At 62.7% G+C, this 20,155-nt stretch overlaps 1 protein-coding gene across 4 annotated transcripts in view; it reads right to left on the reverse strand.

Moving 5' to 3' along the window:
- Nucleotides 1-4,423, reverse strand: part of CARMIL1 (capping protein regulator and myosin 1 linker 1) — a 57,202-nt gene extending 52,779 nt beyond the window's left edge. For 2 of the 4 annotated variants that reach the window (XM_084865596.1, XM_084865595.1), the window contains exons 1-2: nucleotides 3,974-4,422; nucleotides 1,790-1,887 (exon numbers count right to left, since the gene is read on the reverse strand). In XM_084865596.1, the coding sequence (XP_084721722.1) occupies nucleotides 1,790-1,887; nucleotides 3,974-4,013 (138 nt within the window). In that variant the 5' untranslated portion in view covers nucleotides 4,014-4,422. Of the gene's footprint in view, nucleotides 1-1,789; nucleotides 1,888-3,973 lie in introns of all 4 variants that reach the window. The other 2 variants (XM_084865597.1, XM_084865598.1) reach the window with 2 other exon arrangements.
- Between the last annotated feature and the right edge of the window lie 15,732 nt (nucleotides 4,424-20,155).

Here is a 20,155-nt window from a genome sequence, read left to right on the forward strand (position 1 = left end):
CAAAGCAGGCAGGCTCTGCGTGAGGCACAGCTGACTGTTATTAACTAGTCCTTAACTAGCCGTTAACTAGCTGGGTGACCGGAAGCAAGTTCCCTCAGCTCTCCAGTCCTTCCAGTGAAGTAAGCAGTGCCGGCCCCACAGGGCAGCTGGGATGGAACAAGGAAATGCATAATTAAGGGTTCCGCCCACGGCCTGGCCTCGCCGCCGGTCAATGTTCAATAAATATTAGCTCCGATGGCCGTGAGGAGAAGGAAGGAGAAGATAAACCCTGAGCAAAAGATAAGCTGGAAATGGTGTAAAATCTCCTGGTGGGAGAACCGGAAGCAAGTAACCACATAACACCCTCCTGGCTTTGCAAGGACCACCCTGCGGGAGGGGAGGGGAGCAGGGGAGGCACAGACTCAGGAAAGAAAGCTGGAAAGTACCGGGCCAGCTCATGCGTGACCTAAGGGCCAACAGGAAGTCAGAAATGCCAATGACAAGGCGGTCCCCAAGGTCTCGTGTAAGCAAATGAGTACTAACTGGCTTTCTCAAAATGCAGGGACTCCTAAATCCACAACCTAAAGGCGGCTAATGCGTAGGCCGCCCTGCTCAAACTTGAAGCTTGTGGGACCGTGAATATGTCTACAACCCTTCCCGCCCGTGCAGGGTCGCGTTCCCGCCGGTACAGCTTCCGCGGGGACTCGAGGACCTGCTCGGAGTCCAGGTCCCGGGGACCATCACTCACATCCCGGCGCTGGTGTCATTTCCTTTCAGCCTTCACCGGAGCCAGCTGAGGTCAAGAAGGACCCCCACACCCATTCTCTCCCCGCCCCCCCCCAAAAAGCTTGGCATTGAGTACTAAAATGGCCCTAACTTCATTATAGTGACCAGCTGTGCCCCGCGAGTCCCACCCCTCAGCCCCCAGCAACGTGGCCAGAACCCCGAGGTCCATCTCAGCCCCCACAGGCGCCGCCCCCAGCGGGCACCTCCCGCCAAGACACCAGAACACGGCGGCAAAGGACCACCTTCTCCCGTTCCCACTCCTCACCCACCAGGCGGACGCGGGCACCGCCTTTGGGAAAAGCTCATTCAATCCCGAGCCGACCCAGGCCATTTTCTGTGAGGAAACCTCTTCCTACATCCTCACCAATCAGACCACACATCACCACCACAGCGATGACCGGATGGTCCACCGCGCATCCCGCACTGGCCAATGGGAAAGCAGGCTGGAGGGGGGAGCCAATGGGAAAGCAGGTTTGGGGGGCCAATGGGAAAGCAGGCTGGAGGGGGCCAATGGGAAAGCTGGCTGGAGGGGGGCCAATGGGAAAGCAGGCTGGAGGGGGGCCAATGGGAAAGCAGGCTGGAGGGGGGAGCCAATGGGATAGCAGGTTCGTGGGGGCCAATGGGAAAGCAGGTTTGGGGGGCCAATGGGAAAGCAGGCTGGAGGGGGCCAATGGGAAAGCTGGCTGGAGGGGGGCCAATGGGAAAGCAGGCTGGAGGGGGGAGCCAATGGGATAGCAGGTTCGTGGGGGCCAATGGGAAAGCAGGTTCGGGGGGCCAATGGGAAAGCAGCTCAGGGCCTAAACATGGCGATGCTCGCAGCTCCACCCCAGGGCTGTGAAGAGTCTGGCCCCTTCCACTTGAACTTCCCGCGCCCACTCCGGGGACTCCAGGGCAGCACGGTCCTGGGAACTTGTGAGCCAAACGTGAAACAGGACCAGGGCCCATGGCAGCGAGGCGGTCCGGAGGGGGGGGCCGCTTCCACTTCCGCTTCCGCAGGCTTTCCCGAAAGAGCCGGAGCACTTACCAGCACCTTGTTTTCAAACTTGTCCCCTTTCACTTCCAACCTGACCTTCTTCTTCAGGGCGATCCTGACCTTCCTGCCGAGGACGTCCTTGATGCTCTCTGGAAGGAGGCAGACTCGTCAGCATCCTCTAGTGACAACAGCGCGGGGGGAGAGGCGGGGGCGTTTGGAGGAGGATTTGGGTGTTTTGTTGCTGTTTGCCTTTTGTAAGGTATTTGCTTGTTTTATATATATATTATTGGTTTCATGCCCTGGATGGTGTAGCTCAGTGGATAAGCATGGGCCTGCCAACTGATCAATTCCGGTCAAGGCCACGTGCCTTGGTTGCAAGTTCCCGCGCCCTGGTCAGGACTCATACAGGAGGCAACCAATCAGTGTGTCTCTCTCACATCAGTGTTTTTCTCTGTCTCTCCCTCTCCCTCTCTCTAAAAATCAATGGAAATATATCGAGTGAGGAGGCGGGAGGCAACAGACCTGGAGGCTTGAGAGAGAAGGGGAGGCCTGGCAATGTGGTGGCAGGAAGGTCTCCCTGGGACCCCCCCATGAGCACCCACCCTGGACAGAGCCACGCAAGACAGCTTCCTCCTCTGCACACAGTATCCAAGTCTCCCCTCCCCCCAAACTCCCACCTAAACACCTCCTGACCCCTGGCCTTGACTCTCCAGGCCTCAGAACCTCTCACCAAGTTCCCGACCTCCGGCCTCTCAGCCCCGCCCCCTCCCTTCCTTAGGCCCTGCACCTGGTCTGGGGGCTGCACTCCTTTGGGGATGTGCCCACACCTTGCAGCTGCCACTCAAGGTCTCTTGAGTGTTCTCAGCCTCTCTGGGGTCCCAGTGGCCACACTCCCTGCAGGCTCCGCAGCTGACTGGGAAGCCAGCCCTCCCCCCACACCCCCACCCCTTAGGGGCCCTGGTCCCCTCTTCCCGGGACCTGGGACCTCCACGGGCAGCTGGGGACCCCAGCGCTTCCTCTTCGGGGCGGGGTGTGGGGGGTGTGGGGAAGGTCCCGGCTTCCAGAACCGGACAGACCGCTCGCTGGCTCCCCGGAGCCCAGGGAGCTGATTCTTATCTGCGGGCCCGACGCCACCGCCGGACAGAGGGAGGAGGCGGGGGAGAGGCGGGCGGAGGGAGACTCCAGACCCGAACGAAATCCGTGCACAAGCAGCTCCCACTCCGACCTGGCGGCAGCCCTTCCGGTCAGGCTCACCGGACAGAGGAGCGCACACATTCCCTGCATCTCACACCACACACGCCGCCCGCCGCCGCAGACGCCCCAAAGTGCGGGGGCTAAAGGGGGCGGGGAACCCCTCCTGAGCAGGAGCCGGAAGGACACCCGCAGGCCCGGGCGCCAGGAATGGGACCCGGGGGTTCAGGTCCCTGGGGCTCAAAGCACACGCACCCACAGTGCAACATCACTCAGCATCACACAGGCGCACACACACTCCATACATCACACACGTGTACACACTACGTCACGCACATTCAATACACCTTACACACACTACAGACACACTACACATACACACTACATCACACACACTCTCAATACATCACACACACACACACACACACACACACACACGCACTGAATCCCTGGTTTCAGAGCGGCCCCCACCACATTCTACCGCTGCCGTCTCAGCCCCCACAAAACTTAAGTCGACCCCAAGGCATAACACGGAAGCCCGGGCGCTCGGACCCGGGCGCGGGCACCAGGTGCCACGCAGGCTCCGGGACGGGCGGGCCCAGGTGGTTCGTTACCATGAAAACCGGGCTCCGCGCCCCGCCGGCTTCCGCCCGTCCGCGCAGCCGGTGACCCTTTCGCTCCCGGCGCCCAGCCCAGGCCCGGCCTCCCCGGCGGAGTCCGGACCCCAGCCCGCGCCCCTCCCCGGGCTGCGGGTTGGCGGGCGCCTCCGGCTGGGACTCCGGCGGGCGGGGGGGACCTGCCGGCGGTCCCTCCGGCGCGCCCCGCACATCCCGAGGGGCCCGCGGGCGGGCGCGGTGAGGGGTCCCCTCGCTTCCGCAGCTCCCGAGACCGGGCACCCCCCACCCCCGCCGGCCTGCACCCCCTGGCGGCGGCCCGAGGCGGCGCCGGGCGTCCGATCGCCCCCCGCCGGCCTCCCGGGACCCGGCTCCTGGGCGCCAGACGCGAGCGAACTTCCCGGGGATCCCGGCCCGGGCGGGGCCTCACCTGTCAGCTCGCGGGGCACCTCGGCGCCGTCCTCGGCCATGGCTCCTGGCGGGGACCCGCCGCCCGCGCTCCCCGACCCGCGGCTGGAGAGGCGGTGCGGCGCGCGGACGGGAGGCGCGAGGAGGCGGGCCGGGGAGAGGTGTGGCCGCGCCCCCGACGCCCTCCCCCAAAAAATAAATATAAATAAGTAAGTAGTTGCCGATCGGCGGGAGGGTCGCGGCTGCGGCTACATGACGCCTCCGGGCAGCTCCCGCGGCGACGGAGGGACTGATGGACGCAGAGCCCGGAGCCGCTCCGGCCGGGCTGCTCCGCCGACCGATCGGCGCACCTACGGCCCAAGGTGCGGGCGGAAGGCGCGGGAGGCGGGGGCGGCGCGGCGGGGCGGGGGCTCCCGGCGCTCCCGCGGCTCCGCTGGGCGGGGGCAGCGCGGCCGCCTTCCCTCCTCCTCCTGCGGCGTCTCCTCCTCCTTCTCCCTGTTTCCTCCTCCCCTCTCTCCTCCTCCTTCCTCTCTCCTCCTCCTCCCTCTCTCCTCCTTTTCCCTCTCTCCTCCTCCTCCTCCTCCCTCTCCTCCTTTTCCCTCTCTCCTCCCCTCTCCCCTCTCCCCTCCTCTCGGGTCTCCTCCCACTTCGCCAGAGCGGCCCTGCGCCGTCCCCGGGGCCTGGGCGTCCCGGCGCCGGTTCCCGCGGGGGGCGCACCGGGCGGACACCGCCGGGACCTCGGAGGTGGCGCCTGGGCCCGGGTCCCAGCCTCGCTCCCCACCCCGGAGCCTCGCGCCTGGCGGGGCGCGCGCGGGCCCGGGCGCCCCCTGCTGGCTGCGAGCGGGACGCCGGGGCCGGGGCCGGGGCCGGGGCCCTCGGGCAGAGCGGGCGCTGGGAGGCCGCAGGTGCCGCGCGGAAACCGGCCGGTCTGGGCTCCGGGCTCAGCCTCCCCGCGCCCTGCGCCGTGCCCTCCCGGCCGCGGGGTTGGCTTTCCGTCCGGCGCGAGGAGCGAGGCGCCAGCTACGTGGCGCGCGGGATTGCGGACGCGGGAGACAGTGCCCGTCACTCGCGGGACCTCCGTTCCCCTGGAACCAGCGCGGGGATGGGGCCATCCTCCCTCCAAGGTCCCCGGGCTCCACCCGCACGGAACGCGGCCCGGCACCCCCGGGGGCGCCTTCCGGCCGCCTTACTTCCTGGTGGCCCGCGGGGTGGGTGTGTTGAAGTTTTACTGATTTCAGCGGGGATAACGTCAACGACGAGAGAGAATTATCAATCGGCCGCCTCCTGCACGCCCCCTGCTGGCGATGGAGCTCGCAACCCCAGCAGGTGCCCGGACCGGGAATCCAATACCAGACCCTGCAGTCCGCAGGCCTGCGCTCCACCCACTGAGCCACACCGGAACCTCCAAGCTAGCAAACACACTAGCAACAAATGTAACAGGGACGGAGGAAGTCACCTCGGAAAACTAGCCAGCGGCTCTCAGCTTTGGTTCCTGGGCACACGTTCCTGTCCACGTGCAGTCCTAGCCACCTTTCCTCCACGCAGGACCTGGTCCCGTGGATCACAACGGAGCTAAACTCGCCCATCACCTCCGGACCCAGCCGCTGGCCCGTTGGCGCCAGCGTTCCCCACGGTTTGCAGTGACCTGTAAACCCGCCCACCGCGCTGCCCGCTGGGTAGAGTGTTCGGATCCGACTGGGTACAGAACTTGGTATCGCGGGACCGTGTTTAGGCATTTCCCGTACTGGAATGTGATCGTCATGTTCCACGGAGTCGTTCCAAGGTTTGCTGTAAACAGCAGCCATGGTACACGCTACTGCTGGATTTGGTCTCACGCTGTTTTGTACGGTGACATGCTGCTCAGGCTCGTAGCCGGGACAACAGCAGCCCAGGAGCAATAGGCTAGGGCAGTGGTCGGCAAACTCATTAGTCCACAGAGGCGAATTCCAACAGGACAACATGTAACATTTCTTTGGAGAGCCACATTTTTTATTTTTTTTATTTTTAATATATTTTATTGATTTTTTACAGAGAAGAAAGGAGAGGGAAAGAGAGTTAGAAACATTGATGATGTCCGCAGGCTGATGCTCTATCCACTGAGCCAAACCAGTCTCGGCGGAGAGCCACATTTTTTAAACTTAAACTTCTTCTAATGCCACTCCTTCAAAATAGACTCGCCCAGGCTGTTGTATTTTGCGGAAGAGCCACACATAAGGGGGCTCAAGAGCCACGGTTTGCCGACCATGAGGCTAGAGCTCACAGCCTAGGCGTGCAGCGGGCTAGACCACCTAAGCTTGCCTCACTGCCTCCATGAGGTTTGCACACGACAAAGCCACCTGCTGTCACGTGGTCTGAGGATGTACCCCATCGTTAAACGGTGCCTGGGTGTATGTGGAAACTCCCTGCTGCCCAGTTTCTCTGTCAGTGCACACCTGCTCCACAAGTAGTGTACCACCTCATAGTAAACATGAATTCACGCCCGAGGAGAAAGATAGGAGACAGTAGCAAACAAGAAAAGTCGACATATGGGCCCGGCCAGCGTGGCTCAGGGGTCGAGCACCGAACTATGAACCAGGAGGTCACGGTTCAGTTCCAGTCAAGGGCACCCGCCGGGGTCGCGGGCTCGATCCCCAGGGTGGGGCGTGCGGAGGCAGCTGATCGGTGATTCTCATCATTGATGTCTCTTCCCTCTCTCCCTCTCCCTTCCGCTCTGAGGTTAATAAGAATCTGTATTTTTAGCCGAAACCGGTTTGGCTCAATGGATAGACAAGCGTCGGCTTGGGGACTGAAGGGGCCCGGGTTTGATTCCGGTCAAGGGCATGTACCTTGGTTGCGGGCACATCCCCAGTAAGGAGTGTGCAAGAGGCAGCTGATCCACGACTCTCTCTCATCGATGTTTCTAGCTCTATATCTCTCCCTTCCTCTCTGTACAAAATCAATAAAATATATATTTTTTTTAAAAAAAAGAATCTATTTTTAAAGCCCACATGTGGGAAACTGGAGAGCCAGGGGAGGGATGGTAACTGACTTACCAGACCTGGGAAAGACGCCATTGGAGCCAGAGGGAAAAAAGAAAAAGAAAAGAAAAGAAATAAATAAAGCCAGCTGATGGCTGTAGCAGAACCCACGGCAAAGCTTAGGAACCAGACACACGGTCTCTGAATGCAGACCCGCAAAACGCCCGGAGAACGGGAGCAGGGGGCGAGGGGAAGGCACGCAGGGAGTCCCACCTCCTCCGCCGCCCCTTCTCCACCCCCCACAGCCCCGCAGCTCCACCCCGCACAGCTGCCCCAGGTCACAGGCCTACCCTCTGGCGACATCGAACCTGGGGAGGGCGGAGGGGGTAAGGGAGAAGTCACCCTCAGGGAGAAGAGGGGGCGGAGGGAGAAGCTCTCTCCTCCACGGAAAGGCCCTCACTCCCCTCCCCACCCCGCTCCCCAGAGCCCAGCGCACAGGCAGGTCCATGCTTCCCGCAGCCCAGCGGGCTGGAGAACGGCCCTCCGAGTCGGCTGTCCCGAGAACAGCCCCTGTGGCCGCTGGCCTGTGGGGGTTTGCCTGGGACAAAGCCAGGCCACTCCCTCACGTGAGCCCCAACCGGGGTCAGCTTTGCTGCGCCTCCTGGGAAACACGGGCATGCCAGGAGCACTGACAGGTGAGGAAACTCCTCCCTAAAGAGCCAGGGACCGGAGCAAACCAACCCGACGAGGAACCGAGAAGAGCATGGGGATCGAAAGAAAGCTTTTTTTTTTTTTTTTTTTTTTTTAGCGAGAAATATCTAATAGGTGTTTGTGGGGGTTTTGTTTTTGTTTTTGCTTTTTTAAGTCATTTTTGTTTTGTTTTTTAAATATATTTTATTGATTTCTTTTTTACAGAGAGGAAGAGAGAGGGATAGAGAGCTAGAAACATCAATGAGAAAGAATCATCGATCAGCTGCCTCTTGCCCACCCTCTACCAGGGATGTGCCAGCAACCAAGGTACATGCCCTTGACAGGAATCGAACCTGGGACCTTCCAGTTCGCAGACCGACGCTCTATACACTGAGCCACACTGTTTTCTGCAGGTGTTTGTTTTTAGAGAGAGAGTGGAAGGGAGGGGGAGAGACAGAGAAATGACCGGGGCTGGGATGCAGCCCTCCAGTCAGGCGTGTGCCCTGACCGGGGATCGAATGGTGACCTCCTGGTTCATAGGTCGATGCTCAGCCACTGAGCCACGCAGGCAGGGCATGGCCAAGCCGCTCTCAGAGGCATGTGAAAGGAGCCTGGTCCTCCCACCCGCCCCTGAACCCTCCTCCATTCCCTGACTTCCCTCCCCCGTGTTGTTTCTAGACGTGAGGTAGGCGGACTCGGAGGCTTCTGGATTCTGAATTCTGGCTCATTCTAACCGAGTCACTCCGGGCGTCTTGGAACAATTGTCTCCTCTCTCCAAGAGGCCATGAGCTCGCTTTCCGAGAGCCCCTGGTACCCCTTAGCCAGGAGCCCCCTTAGCCAGCCAACAACCCCCTGACGAACGGAAAATCAACAGACAGGCCACACAGCAACGCCACAGGGAAGGCCTGGGTTCAAGAGGGGGTGGTATTTCTATCTATCCCCAAATCCAATATGCTGCTTTAAAAAAAAAAGAAGAAGAAAGAAGAAGAAGAAGAAGAACGAAGAAGGAAGAAGAAGAAGAAGAAGAAGAAGAAGAAGAAGAAGAAGAAGAAGAAGAAGAAGAAGAAGAAGAAGAAGAAGAAGAAGAAGAAGAAGAAGAAGAAGAAGAAGAAGAAGAAGAAGAAGAAGAAGAAGAAGAAGAAGAAGAAGAAGAAGAAGAAGAAGAAGAAGAAGAAGAAGAAGAAGAAGAAAGACCACTACTGCCCTCTGCTGGTGGCCATCAGAGTTAACCCGCTCCTGCTTGGGTTGCACCGAGTGTGAGGATTCCGACGCTCGTTAGCGCCCTCTGTCGCCCCGTGTCTACAACAGCGCCTGGCACTCAGGCCCTCACAGCAGGCTGAGCGCTCCTCTCTCCACACTTCCCCTTGATCTCCCCCACCAGCAGGTTCTGCAGACGCGGTTCCCAGGAAGGCCACAGCCGCTTTTAAAACCGAGTGTCGGGTCCTGGCTGGGTGGCTCCGTCAGGTAGACCAAGGGGCTGCAGGTCCGATCCCGGTCAGTCGTGGCTCCTAAGAGAGGCAACCAATGGGTGTTTCTCTCTCCCTCCTTCCCTCCCGCCCACTCTAAACACCAGTAACAATCACAGCCCTGGGCAAGGGTTAGGGAAAAGAGGAACGTGTCAGCACCCCTTTGGTCACAAGAGAAGCTCAGTTCCCGCTGCCTTCCCGGCCGAGGACACCGCCCTGTGGCGCGTGGCGCGGGCGCGGCTGCGGCTCAGTCAGGGCTCGGTTTCTCTTAGGTGTTGTCTCCCCTTCTTCGGGGGATTCCCTCTGAGGCTCACAGCCCCCACAGCAGGAAGGAGCGGGACGGTCTGACGCTCCACCCACACTGCGCAGCAGGGAGAACCGTGCTCCGGAAGTGCCTGCAAAAGTCCTGAGATGTGCGAAACCGGTTTGGCTCAGCGGAGAGAGCGTTGGTCTGCGGACTGAAAGGTCCCAAGTTCAATTCCGGTCAGGGGCATGTACATTGGTTGTGGGCACATCCCGGGTGGGGGGTGTGCAGGAGGCAGCTGGTCGATGTTTCTCTCTCATCGATGTTTCTAGCTATCTATCCCTCTCCCTTCTTCTCTGTGAAAAATCAATAAAATATATATATTTTAAAAAGTCCTGAGATGTGCCAGCCGGCGAGGCTCTGGTTGAGCGTCGACCTATGAACCAGGTCACAGTTCAACTCTGGTCAAGGGCTCAGGCCCGGGTCGCGGGCTCGATCCCCAGTGGGGGGCGTGCCAGGAGGCAGCCGATGATGATCTCTCTCATCACTGATGCTTCCATCTCTCCCTCCCTCTCCCATCTTCTCTGAAATCAATAAAAATATATATATATTTTTTAAAAGTCCTGAGATTCACTACTGGCTTAGACACAGGCCCATCTGCAACCTGGTCACTGCAGCCGCTGCAATAGGATGCCCTCTCTGGCCCAGTGCCTGTCCCCTGTCCACTCTTACAGCTGGTCTCCACTGGAGGCAGAGTGGGGACTCTTGGCAAAGGTTAAACAGAAACTGAAGGTCAGCCAACAGGTGGCCATATAGTGCTCAACACACATGCACACACTTACACACGCACACACACGCGCGCGCGCGCGCACACACACACACACACACCAGCAGCAGCAACGGAAAGCGTAACGGAACAAATGAACACTCGTCACTCACAGAGTGCGTGAGAGCCACAGCTAGAAGGTAGACAAGGACCACGGAACGCTGTGGCTTTAGTTTAGTGGCACGAAGCGCCTGAATGATACAGCCATGGACCCCTGTGCCGCGGGAGGTTCTGAATGAAGGACAGCGGGCCCTTCCGCACGTGAAGGCTTACGCGTTGGGGAACGTGTCCCCGGTAGAGTCCTGTGACGCCAGACTTTAGCCACGGCGCGAACTCCGTGGCCAGGGTCCCGAGCTCCTCCCCACGCCTGTGACCACACAGGCACCACCACTGCACGTGGCCCTGCTACTTGGCCAGTCCCTGCCCGGGGAAGAACATCGCCTGGGTCAGGGGCTGCTGGGGGTGGGCAGGCCCCGTCTGGGAGAGCAGAAGGGACGCCGAAGCGTGAGAACACGTGTGGAGCCCGGGAAGGGCCGGGTGGAGCCGTGGGTGGCGTGTTCTCCGTGTCCAAGCTCCCTGGACACAGAAGGGGGTCCCTGGATAGAAGGACGGTCCAGCCCCTGCTTCTGGCCAACAGCAGGCAGCAAGGTCACGCGGGACCGAGAGGCCAGCGTCTCCTCTGTAGCAGGTCACTGTGGTTTTCTCCATTTTCGCTCTTTAGAAAAAATGGAGCCAACAGTCGGAAAAGCAAAACCCGATGAATTCTTAATTCAAACTGCATTGCACTTCGCGGTTCTGAAACATTTTTAGAGGATATTTATTTATTTATTTATTTATTTTTAAAATATATTTTATTGATTTTTCACAGAGAGGAAGAGAGAGGGATAGAGAGTTAGAAACATCGATGAGAGAGAATCATCAGTCAGCTGCCTCCTGCACACCCCCTACTGGGGATGTGCCCGCCACCAAGGTACATGCCCTTGACTGGAATTGAACCTGGGACCTTTTAGTCCAGAGGCTGATGCTCTATCCACTGGCTGGTTCGAATCTACTCAACCACACGCTCCTGGTCAAGCTTTGTTAACTGGCTGCACCTCCTGCAGCCCATTTCACTCAGCCACGTGGGGCCACGGGTTCGGACCGTAAGGTCCGGCTCACAGCCACTGCCTTTGGCTGTTACCGTGCCCTCTCATGAGTCCCAGGCTGAACCTGTCCAAACGCTGTGGCCACTCTCCACAGTTGCCATGACTTCAACCAAAAGCCATGACATCATCTTTGGCACAACTTGCTCCAACACCCAGTCCTGCATGCACGCACCCCCACCTTCAACACACACCCGGGGTGCAGCCACTCCGTACGGCCACGCCACCAGGACGACGGCAGAGGCCACCTGGCAGGAGGGGACGTTTGTCCTCAGGCGGCCGACAAGGATCCGCCAGTCCCCAAACAGCCCCCAGAGTCTTAAAGCCGCGGACGGGGCGCCGGTTTGCAGTCAGGGGTGCCGGGGTGCTGGGCTTTGCTGCCATCTCGCATCTCAGGGCCCCGCTCTGGAAACAGGAAAAGCCAGAGAAATGGTGGTTTGAAGGCGCTTGGAAGATTTCATTTTCCCGGATCAGATCTGTCCTCCTCCTGGCCGTCCCCTCCCTGGGCGGCGGGGCGCCGGCGAGGACTGCAATGGGCCGGTGCGGCCGGCAGGTGGCGCGAGAGACCACATCCCCCGCTCGCTGGCTCCGGGGCCGCCCTTTCTGGATCCTTTGGGGAGGTGGGGCCAGGGGCCCGCCGCTCCCACGCAAGATCCGCGCCCCTGGGGAATCCAAGCGGAGGGGGCGTCGCCCAGGCCCCCAGGGGTTCCTGGGAAGCGCTGCACACCCCGAACCTGCAGAGCAGGAGGTTAAAACTTAGTTTTGGGCCCTAACCCGTTTGGCTCAGTGGATGGAGCATTGGCCTGTGGACTGAAGGGTCCTGGGTTCGATTCCGGTCAAAGGCACATGCCTGGGTTGTGGGCTCCATCCCCAGTAGTGGACTTGAGGGAGGCAGCCAATCAGTGATATTCTCTCCCTCTCTCTCTCTCTCTCTCTCTCTCTCTCTCTATATATATATATATATATATATATATATATAACACTTAGTTTTGGGGCTGAACTTGACGCAAGGATATTTTCTTTCCATTGATTTCCAGAGTGGAAGGGAGGGCAGAGGCGAGGGGGAGGGAGGGAAGGAGAGAGAAACACTGATGTGAGCGAGGGATGGAACCTGCAACCCGGGTACGTGCCCACCTCCAGCCTTCCCTGGGGGAGGAGAGGGGCCGTGCTCTAACCACTGAGCTCGCTGGCCAAGGCTGGAAAACAGTTTTAAATATATGTTTGCGATTTCAGAGAGGAAGGGAGAGGGAGAAACATCAGTGATGAGAGAGAATCCTTGCTTGGCTGCCTCCTGCACACCCCACACTGGGATGGAGCCTGCAACCCAGGTAATGTGCCCTTGACCAGAATCGAACCCGGATCCTTCAGCCCACAGACTGACGCTCTATCCACTGAGCCACACCTACCAATCCCCTCTCCTGGGGGCCCAGCACTTGCTCACTCTGGCCCCCCTCCCTTCCCTGTTCTAACTCCAGCCATTGGCACACGCCTAACACTCATCAACCAGGTCACAGTGATTGGTTCCTGGAGACCACGTGACCCAAGTTGAGCCAATGAGAGGCAGTCCTGGGATTGGGGCTGGGATGCAGGCGGGGCTCGCCTGCCTAGGGCGTTGCTAGGAGACCTGGGAGCTGCTGGGGACCACTGAGCAGGAACCTGCACCCAGAAGCCAAGCTGACGAATGGAAGAGAGACCTCCGACCACGTCCTCCTGGCCCTGGCCCGCTGTGCCCACGCCGCTCCGCCTGGCCCCCACGCCCAGGAGGCCTGCGTCACCGGGCCATCTGGGGCAGCCTCTGCCCCCTGCACCCCGAGTCCTGGGGCGTGCGTGCATCGGGAGCACGTGTTCCTGCCCCTCGGGGCTCGCATCTGAGTAACAGTCCCGCTTCCAGCTCAGAGCGGCGTTGGCGCTAGGATGTCCGTCCTCTGCCACGCCGGGGTGGCGGGGACCTGCTGACCGGGGCTGGGCACCGGACTCGCTCCGATCCCGCTCACCAGCGATGTCTCCTCCGGTCGCTGGAGGGCCGTGGCCGGAGGCGGGTCCTGGCTGAGGTCAGGCCTGGGCGCACGCAGCCGCGCGCCCGTCCACGGGAGGATCCTCCCTGACACCGGCCCCGGCCGGTCCTCGCCGAGGGGCACCTGCCATGACAGAGCGGCCGCCCTGCCACTCCGCGGAGGCGGCGGCTGGTCCCAGACACCCTCGGTGAGCCGCCTCCGCCCTCAGCCGCAGCGGATCTGGCAGGCGAGGCAGCCTCTGAAAGCTGAGCCCGCTCCCTCCGCCCCCTTCCCCACCGGCCTTCACTCCCAGTGAACGTCCTGCCCCCCTGGTGTGATTGTTATTTACTTTTTACACATTTTACTGGTGTCAGAGAGGAAGGGAGAGGGAGATTCTGGGGTTGCAGGCTCCTCCCCGTCCCGGGCCCTGGTGGGGGCCACGCTGGAGGCAACCGATCGATGTGTCTCTCTCACGTCGGCGTTTCTCTCTGCCTTTCCCTCTCTCTCTTCCGCTCTCCATGACGAGGGAGAATCATGGACTGGCTGCCCTCTGCATGCCCCACACTGGGGATGGAGCCAGCAACCCGGGCCTGTGCCCTGACCGGGAATCAAACCAGCGACCTCCTGGAGGGGCGAGCAGGAGGCAGCGGATCAGTGATTCTCTCTCATCATTGATGTTTCTATTTCTCCCTCCCTCTCCCTTCCTTTCTGGAAAAACAAAACCAAAAACAGGCCAGCAAACAAAGCAAAGCTCTAAGCCATGAGCTCCGTGGAAGGACAGTGAGGCAGGAACGGGAAGGCAGTGGGGAGGCGGTGGGAAGGGCGAGAAGGTTGAAATGAGCGCCTCTGCGGACAGCAACCTGAGCAGGGAAGGCCCACGGAGCCATCCCTTCATTCCACCGGCACGGCCTGTCCCGCTGCACACACCCCTGCACCACCAGGCCCGCCCTGGCCGCCGGGACCACAGGAAGCCGGTGGGCTCCCGGCCTGGGCCTGGCAGCCGGGCCGCCTCCCGGTCCCTCGGAGCCGGAGCGGAGGCTCCCCTTTCAGCCTGCCTCCCGCGGACGCACCTGCCCTCCCCCCGCTGTGAGGGCTCCTGTGACGCGGGCGCCGGGATAAGTTACCGCCGCCGCCTTCATGCATAAAACATGGCCCCGGGGCCGCCCGCCCGCCCGCCCGCAGCTGCCCCGGGCCGGCCGCAGCCGGGAGGAGGCAGAGGCCAGCACACGGAAGCCTCGGACATGACGGCGGAGAGGGTCTCCTTCTCTCTCTGATCGTGTCCGTCCGGCCTCGCCGGCTGCCCCCCTGCCATGAGAAGGCCGTAGGCGGCACCATGGTGCTCCCCTCCCGGCTGCACTGGGTCCGCAACAGGCCATGGAGGGACCGCATCCGCAGGCGGCAGCTCAACCGTGAGTGTCCGGAGCGGGCCCCGCCGCCCGCCGCCCCCACACCCCCTCACCGCCCCTGTCCCGCCGATCTGTGTCCCCACCGCGGCCTCTCCTCCTCCTCCTCACCCCCGCACCCTGGCCCCCTGGCCGGAGGGAACCGAATCCGCGGTCCCAGGAGTGGCAGGGGCTCCGTCCGGGCGGGTGGGTATGCGTGGCCGGGACAGGCCGAGGGCCGGGGGCCGGGGGCCGGAGAGATGCTGTGACCCGGCTGCGAGGGCTGAGCCACGGGGACCGGCGAGGCAGCCAGACTGGTGACATGCTGGGGGCTTTGGGTCCCCTTCCCTTTCTAACTTATTTCCATCTTTTTATTTTTTAGTAAGGGAGAGATATTTTTCCATTGGTCTTCTAGAAAGGGCGGAGGAGAGAGAGGGAAAGGCAGAGAGAAACGTCGACGGGAGAGAGACACATTGATTGGTTGCCTCCAGCGTGGCCCCGACTAGGGCCGGGGCCGGGGAGGAGCCTGAAACCCCAGAATCAAACCCGGGACCCTTCGGTCCGCAGGCCGACGCTCTGCCCACTGAGCAACACCAGCCAGGGCGGGCCCGTCCCTCTAGAGGGCCCTGTCCTATGTCCAGCGAAGTACCCCGCGCACATGCGGTCCCCTTGGCGGGCAGGGGTGCAGGCCGACGGGGGGTTCAGGACGGAAGGAACGAGACAGAAGCCCCAGCGCAGGCCCCCCGAGCCGCCCACGGGGAGCTGGGTGTGTGCCCACAGAGGGCCGTCTGTCCATCTCAGACACCAGCCCATTCCACAGGCGAGTGGGGTGGGCGTCCGAGCACCCACGTGGAGGGGCGTGGAGGGGCGTGGAAGGGGGGAGGCGGGGGGGGGGACATGGAGGGCGTGGAGGGTGTGGGGGGGCGTGGAGGGTGTGGAGGCCGTGGGGGGCGTGGAGGGCGAGGAGGGGCTGTGCCACGGCTGGCGGCCGGCTCCCGCTCCCGTCCTGAGCAGAACCACGGAAGCCACAGGGTCCGTTACCTGCCTGTGGCCCGGCCCGGGAGGCGGCAGGGAGCGGCGGAGACTGTGGCGCAGGGGACGGCCTTTCCGCCACCGGAGGGCGCCGCGGGCCGCGGTCACGGCCGTGTCTCTGAGGGTGGGTGTGAGCGGTCACGGCTTCCCCGGCTTTTCCGGGAAAGGGGAATGCTGATCTCTGAGTGACGGCAGTTCATCACCGTGACGGTGAACTGCCTGCTGGTTAAACATCACGGGGACCGTCGTGTGCCCCCCCCCACGCACAGCGGGCGGGTCCCAGGCCCGCGGCCACTCCCGCCGTCACAGGCCGCCCCGTGTGAACCCGCCCCGGAGGCGGGTGCAGGCAGGTGAGCCGGGAGGCAGGCCCGGGGTGCAGCCAGGTCACGGTCCAGCTCCCGGGCCTTCTGCCCCCGGGGGGTCCAAAGGAGCCCATGCCCCCACTCCCCGCACAGCAGGAACTGCCCCCCAAACCTTCCCCTCCCCCCGAATAACCGGAGAAGTGAGCCCCCTCCTCGGGCTCCGCCCGTCCCTCCGCCTCCCGCCGAGCCGGCCGCGGTCCTGGCCGCGCGGACTCAGGGCCAGGCCTCTGCCGGAGCCGCCGGCCTCGGGGACCAGGGACTGGGGGGCGGGAGGGAGAGGCCTGGTGCTTTGGAGAAATTGTACTTCGGTGCCCAGCTGGTGTCCGGGGGCTGGATGTGCTTTCTGCCTCGTCATGCGTGTTCCTGTGTGTGTGCTCCAAGCCGGACACGGAGCGGGCAGTCTGGCCTCCTCGGCACACGTGTCCGGGGAGGGCGGGCCCGGCGGCTGCGCGCCTCAGGAAGCGGCTGGACCGGACGGGCTGCGGGGTGACTGTCCCAGCCGGGGGTCTGAGCGTGTGTCTGCGGGCGGAGAGGCCGTGGGACGGGGAGAGCAGGCGGGAGGAGGAGGGGGCGGGCAGGCACCGTCTGTGAACACGGCCTGTGGCCACCCAGACGGGCTTCGCAGTGGCTGACCTCTGTCCTCGGTTGCTTTTCCTGACCCCTTTCTTTAAAAAATAAAATAAAAAAAATTACTGATGTCAGAGAGGAGGGGAGAGGGAGAGAGAGAAACATCAATGATGAGAGAATCACGGAGCGGCTGCCTCCTGCACGCCCCCCACTGGGGAGGGAGCCCGCAACCCGGGCCTGTGCCCTGGCAGGGAATCGAACCCTGACCTCCTGGATCACCGGTCGATGCTCAGCCCCTCTCCCCCCAACGCAGGGCTGCTCTCCCGTGAGCATCACCCCGGCCCCGGCGACTCCTGGCTCCGCTCACACCGGATCCCTGACTCAGGAGCGGCCGCAGGCAGGGTCAGCGCCACAGAGCGTGGGCCGTGGTCAGGCCTGCGGGGGGCGGGGCAGGTGGGGGGGGGGGGCTCTCCTGCCTGCGGCCGCAGGGACTGGCTGAGAACCGGGACCGACAGACAAGGGGAGGCCCCTCTGTTCTCAGGAGGCTCAGAGGGCAGGACCGAGGGCCGGTGGGAGGGGGTGTGGGGCCAGCAGCCACGCCATGCCGGCCGCCACTCCGCAGATGGCCCTGCCGGGAGCAGCATCGGCTTACAGCGCCGCGGCTCCTCTCGGCTTCCCCGCATCCGGCTATCGGTGGGCGGCGGCTCCTCTCTCCGGGATGGGCTCCGGGGCAGGAGCACGGACCCGACGGCCAGGCCGGAGCGACGCCGGCTGCCTGTCCCCTCTACACCCGCGAGACCCCCTCTGGGTGCGCGTCTCCTTTAAAGCCGTCAGCGGCAGGTCTGCCAGGAGCGCCGGCCGGCGTGGCTCAGCGTCCACCTGTGAACCGGGCGGTCACGGTTTGATTTCCAGTCAAGGGCACAGGCCCGGGGCGTGGGCTCCATCCCCAGTGGGGGGCGTGCAGGAGGCAGCCGGTCCATGGTTCTCTCTCATCATGGATGTTTCCATCTCTCCCCCTTCTTCTCTGACATCAATAAAAAAAAATTAAGAAGAAGAAAAGATTTGCCAGGGCCGGGGTTGGTGGGGGAGGGAGGAGGCTGAGCGAGAGGCACAAGGCACAAAGAAAAAAGCCTCTGAGGACATTCTCTCCATCCAGGGGTCCGCGCTGGGCCGGGCCCAGGCCAGCCACGGGCTCCGGTGGCCCCCTGACGGCAGGCGGCCACCCGAGGCCACAGGGTCTCCCGGCTTCTCCCGTGGGGACCAGCACCCGCCAGCCAGAGAGCGTGGCCCTTCGTGCTGGGGCCGGAGGAGGGGTCCGCCGTAAGGATGACTCCCGGCGGCTCTCCCACCACTCAGAGGCGGAACCCCGGGCCCGCCCTCCGGACCACGGAGCCACGGCCTCCCAGCTCGCACGTGTCCTGGGGAAGAGGCGGAAACCCGAGGCGGCGCTCAATAATTCAGGGGCGCCGCGGGCGGAAGGTGCTCCTTTGTCCGCACACCGATCCGGACGGAGATTCGGCCGCTCCAGCCAGGACCGAGGCCGAGGAAGAAGAGGGGGAGAGGGGAGGAGGAAGGAAAAACACGGCGCAGCAAGGGGAGGAAAAGGATGGAGCCGGCGAGGGTCCGGGCCAGGAGCGCGGGTGCGGGTCCGAGGCCTGTGGTCAGAGGGTTGTTCATAGGCCGACCCAGGGCCCAGAAGCTCCCAATCAGCGGTTGAGTGTCGACCTGTGAACCAGGAGGTCAGGGTTCGATTCCCGGTCAGGGCACAGGCCCGGGCTGTGGGCTCCATCCCTAGTGGGGGGGCGTGCAGGAGGCAGCTGATCAATGTTTCTTTCTCATCGATGTTTCTAACTCTCTACCCCTCTCCCTTCCTCTCTGTAAAACATTAATAAAATACATTAAAATATATATATATATATATATATATATATATATACACACACACACATTTTTATTGACTTCATAGAGGAAGGGGGAGTGAGAGAGAATCGTGGGGCCTCCTGCACGCCCCACACTGGGGAGCAAGCCCACAGCCGGGGCCTGTGCCCTGACCGGGAATCGAACCCTGACCTCCGGGTTCACAGGGTGAGTGGCACTCAGCCTCCGAGCCATGCCAGCCGGGCATCCGTTTGCTCCTTTCATGTGAAGCCTCAGGCCGCCGCCTGGGAGCCGGGGTCACAGAGTGTGAAAGGCTCAGCCCTGGGGTCGTCGCCAGCAGGTGGCAGCACCTCACAGCGTTTCTAACCCCGGCCCGGAGCGGTTCAGGCTGCACAGCGAGAAGCACCTCTCACCGGAGGGAGCCCCTCGTTCTTCTCCTCCAACACCTGGGCAAGCCAGTCCTCCGACGGAGCTCCCACAGCTGCTGGGCCGCCCACGCCGCCGCCTCCGGGGACCGAACGTTCCCAGCCGCTCTGCCGGCCCCTCAGCGTGCACTTTCCTCTCCCCGCTCCTCCTCCTCCTCCTCCTCCTCCTCCTCCTCCTCCTCCTCCTCCTCCTCCTCCTCCTCCTCCCTCTGCGCGGCTCCGGCCATTCAGTCTCGCTGTGGGGCGCTCGCTGGAATAGCATCTGCCAAGGAAGGGGACCTGCAGGGACTGAGGGTGGGGACCCCACCCCCCCCACGCTCCGCCCCCACCCTCTGCCCTGTACCCTGCGTCCCTGCGTGGGGAGGTGCACCTGCCGGCCCCCGCCCATCACCTGCCTGAACGGTCGGCATGGCGGTGGCTGTCCCTCCGTCCAGGTCTGGGGGGGACCCAGCCAGCGTTTCTTCATGGAAGGAAGCGCGTTTCCATTTCAAACCAGCAAGCAGCTTTCTCCCCCGGCGGCTCCCTCCTGGTGGGAATGCCGCTACCCCCACGCCCAGCACCGGGCAAATTCATCCCCCCTCCCCGGAGAAATCAGCCGGAGGGGCACACACACACACACACACACACACACACACACCCCGCCTATCCCTGGACAGGGGCTGGCACCCACCGTCCGCGGCTGGGAAGGAATGAGACCTGGGTGAGGGGCCGGGGGACCGCCCTGGTGTGTGGGGTGCAGGGAGGGGCACCCTCTGGATGGCCCGCCCAATGCAGCGGGACGTGGCTGAGCCCCTCCGAGCCCCCACCCCACCCCCACCCCACCCCAGGGGAAGGTTGTGGGATCTCGCGCTCCTTGCAGGAGCTGTGTACATGGTGTGCCTGTTGCCATGGCGACCCAGCAGCCCTTGGTGCTGGGGAGCTGGTGCTGAGATGCTTGTCAGGATCCGCCCAACATTTCCCGGGCGGGCGGGTGGACAGGCCCCCGCGGGGGCTCCCTCCGGAGGTCGGAGGTCGGAGGTCGGAGGTCGGAGGTCGGCAGGGCGTCTGGAGGAGGGACCGGCTGGGGCTGGCAGGGGCCACGCGCCCCAGGCCGCTGGGATACCGGCTGAGGTGGTCAGCCCTGGTCGGGGGAGCAGCCGCGGGCCCCTAACGGGCGGGGCCCAGGACCAACGCGGAGAAAGACGGAGACGAGGGCCCAGGGTTCGCAGGCTCCAGGTGACTCACTGCTCCTCTGCGCCT

Source organism: Pipistrellus hanaki (genome assembly GCF_964339955.1).
Source record: "Pipistrellus hanaki genome assembly, chromosome: 18".
NCBI classification, from domain to species: domain Eukaryota; kingdom Metazoa; phylum Chordata; class Mammalia; order Chiroptera; family Vespertilionidae; genus Pipistrellus; species Pipistrellus hanaki.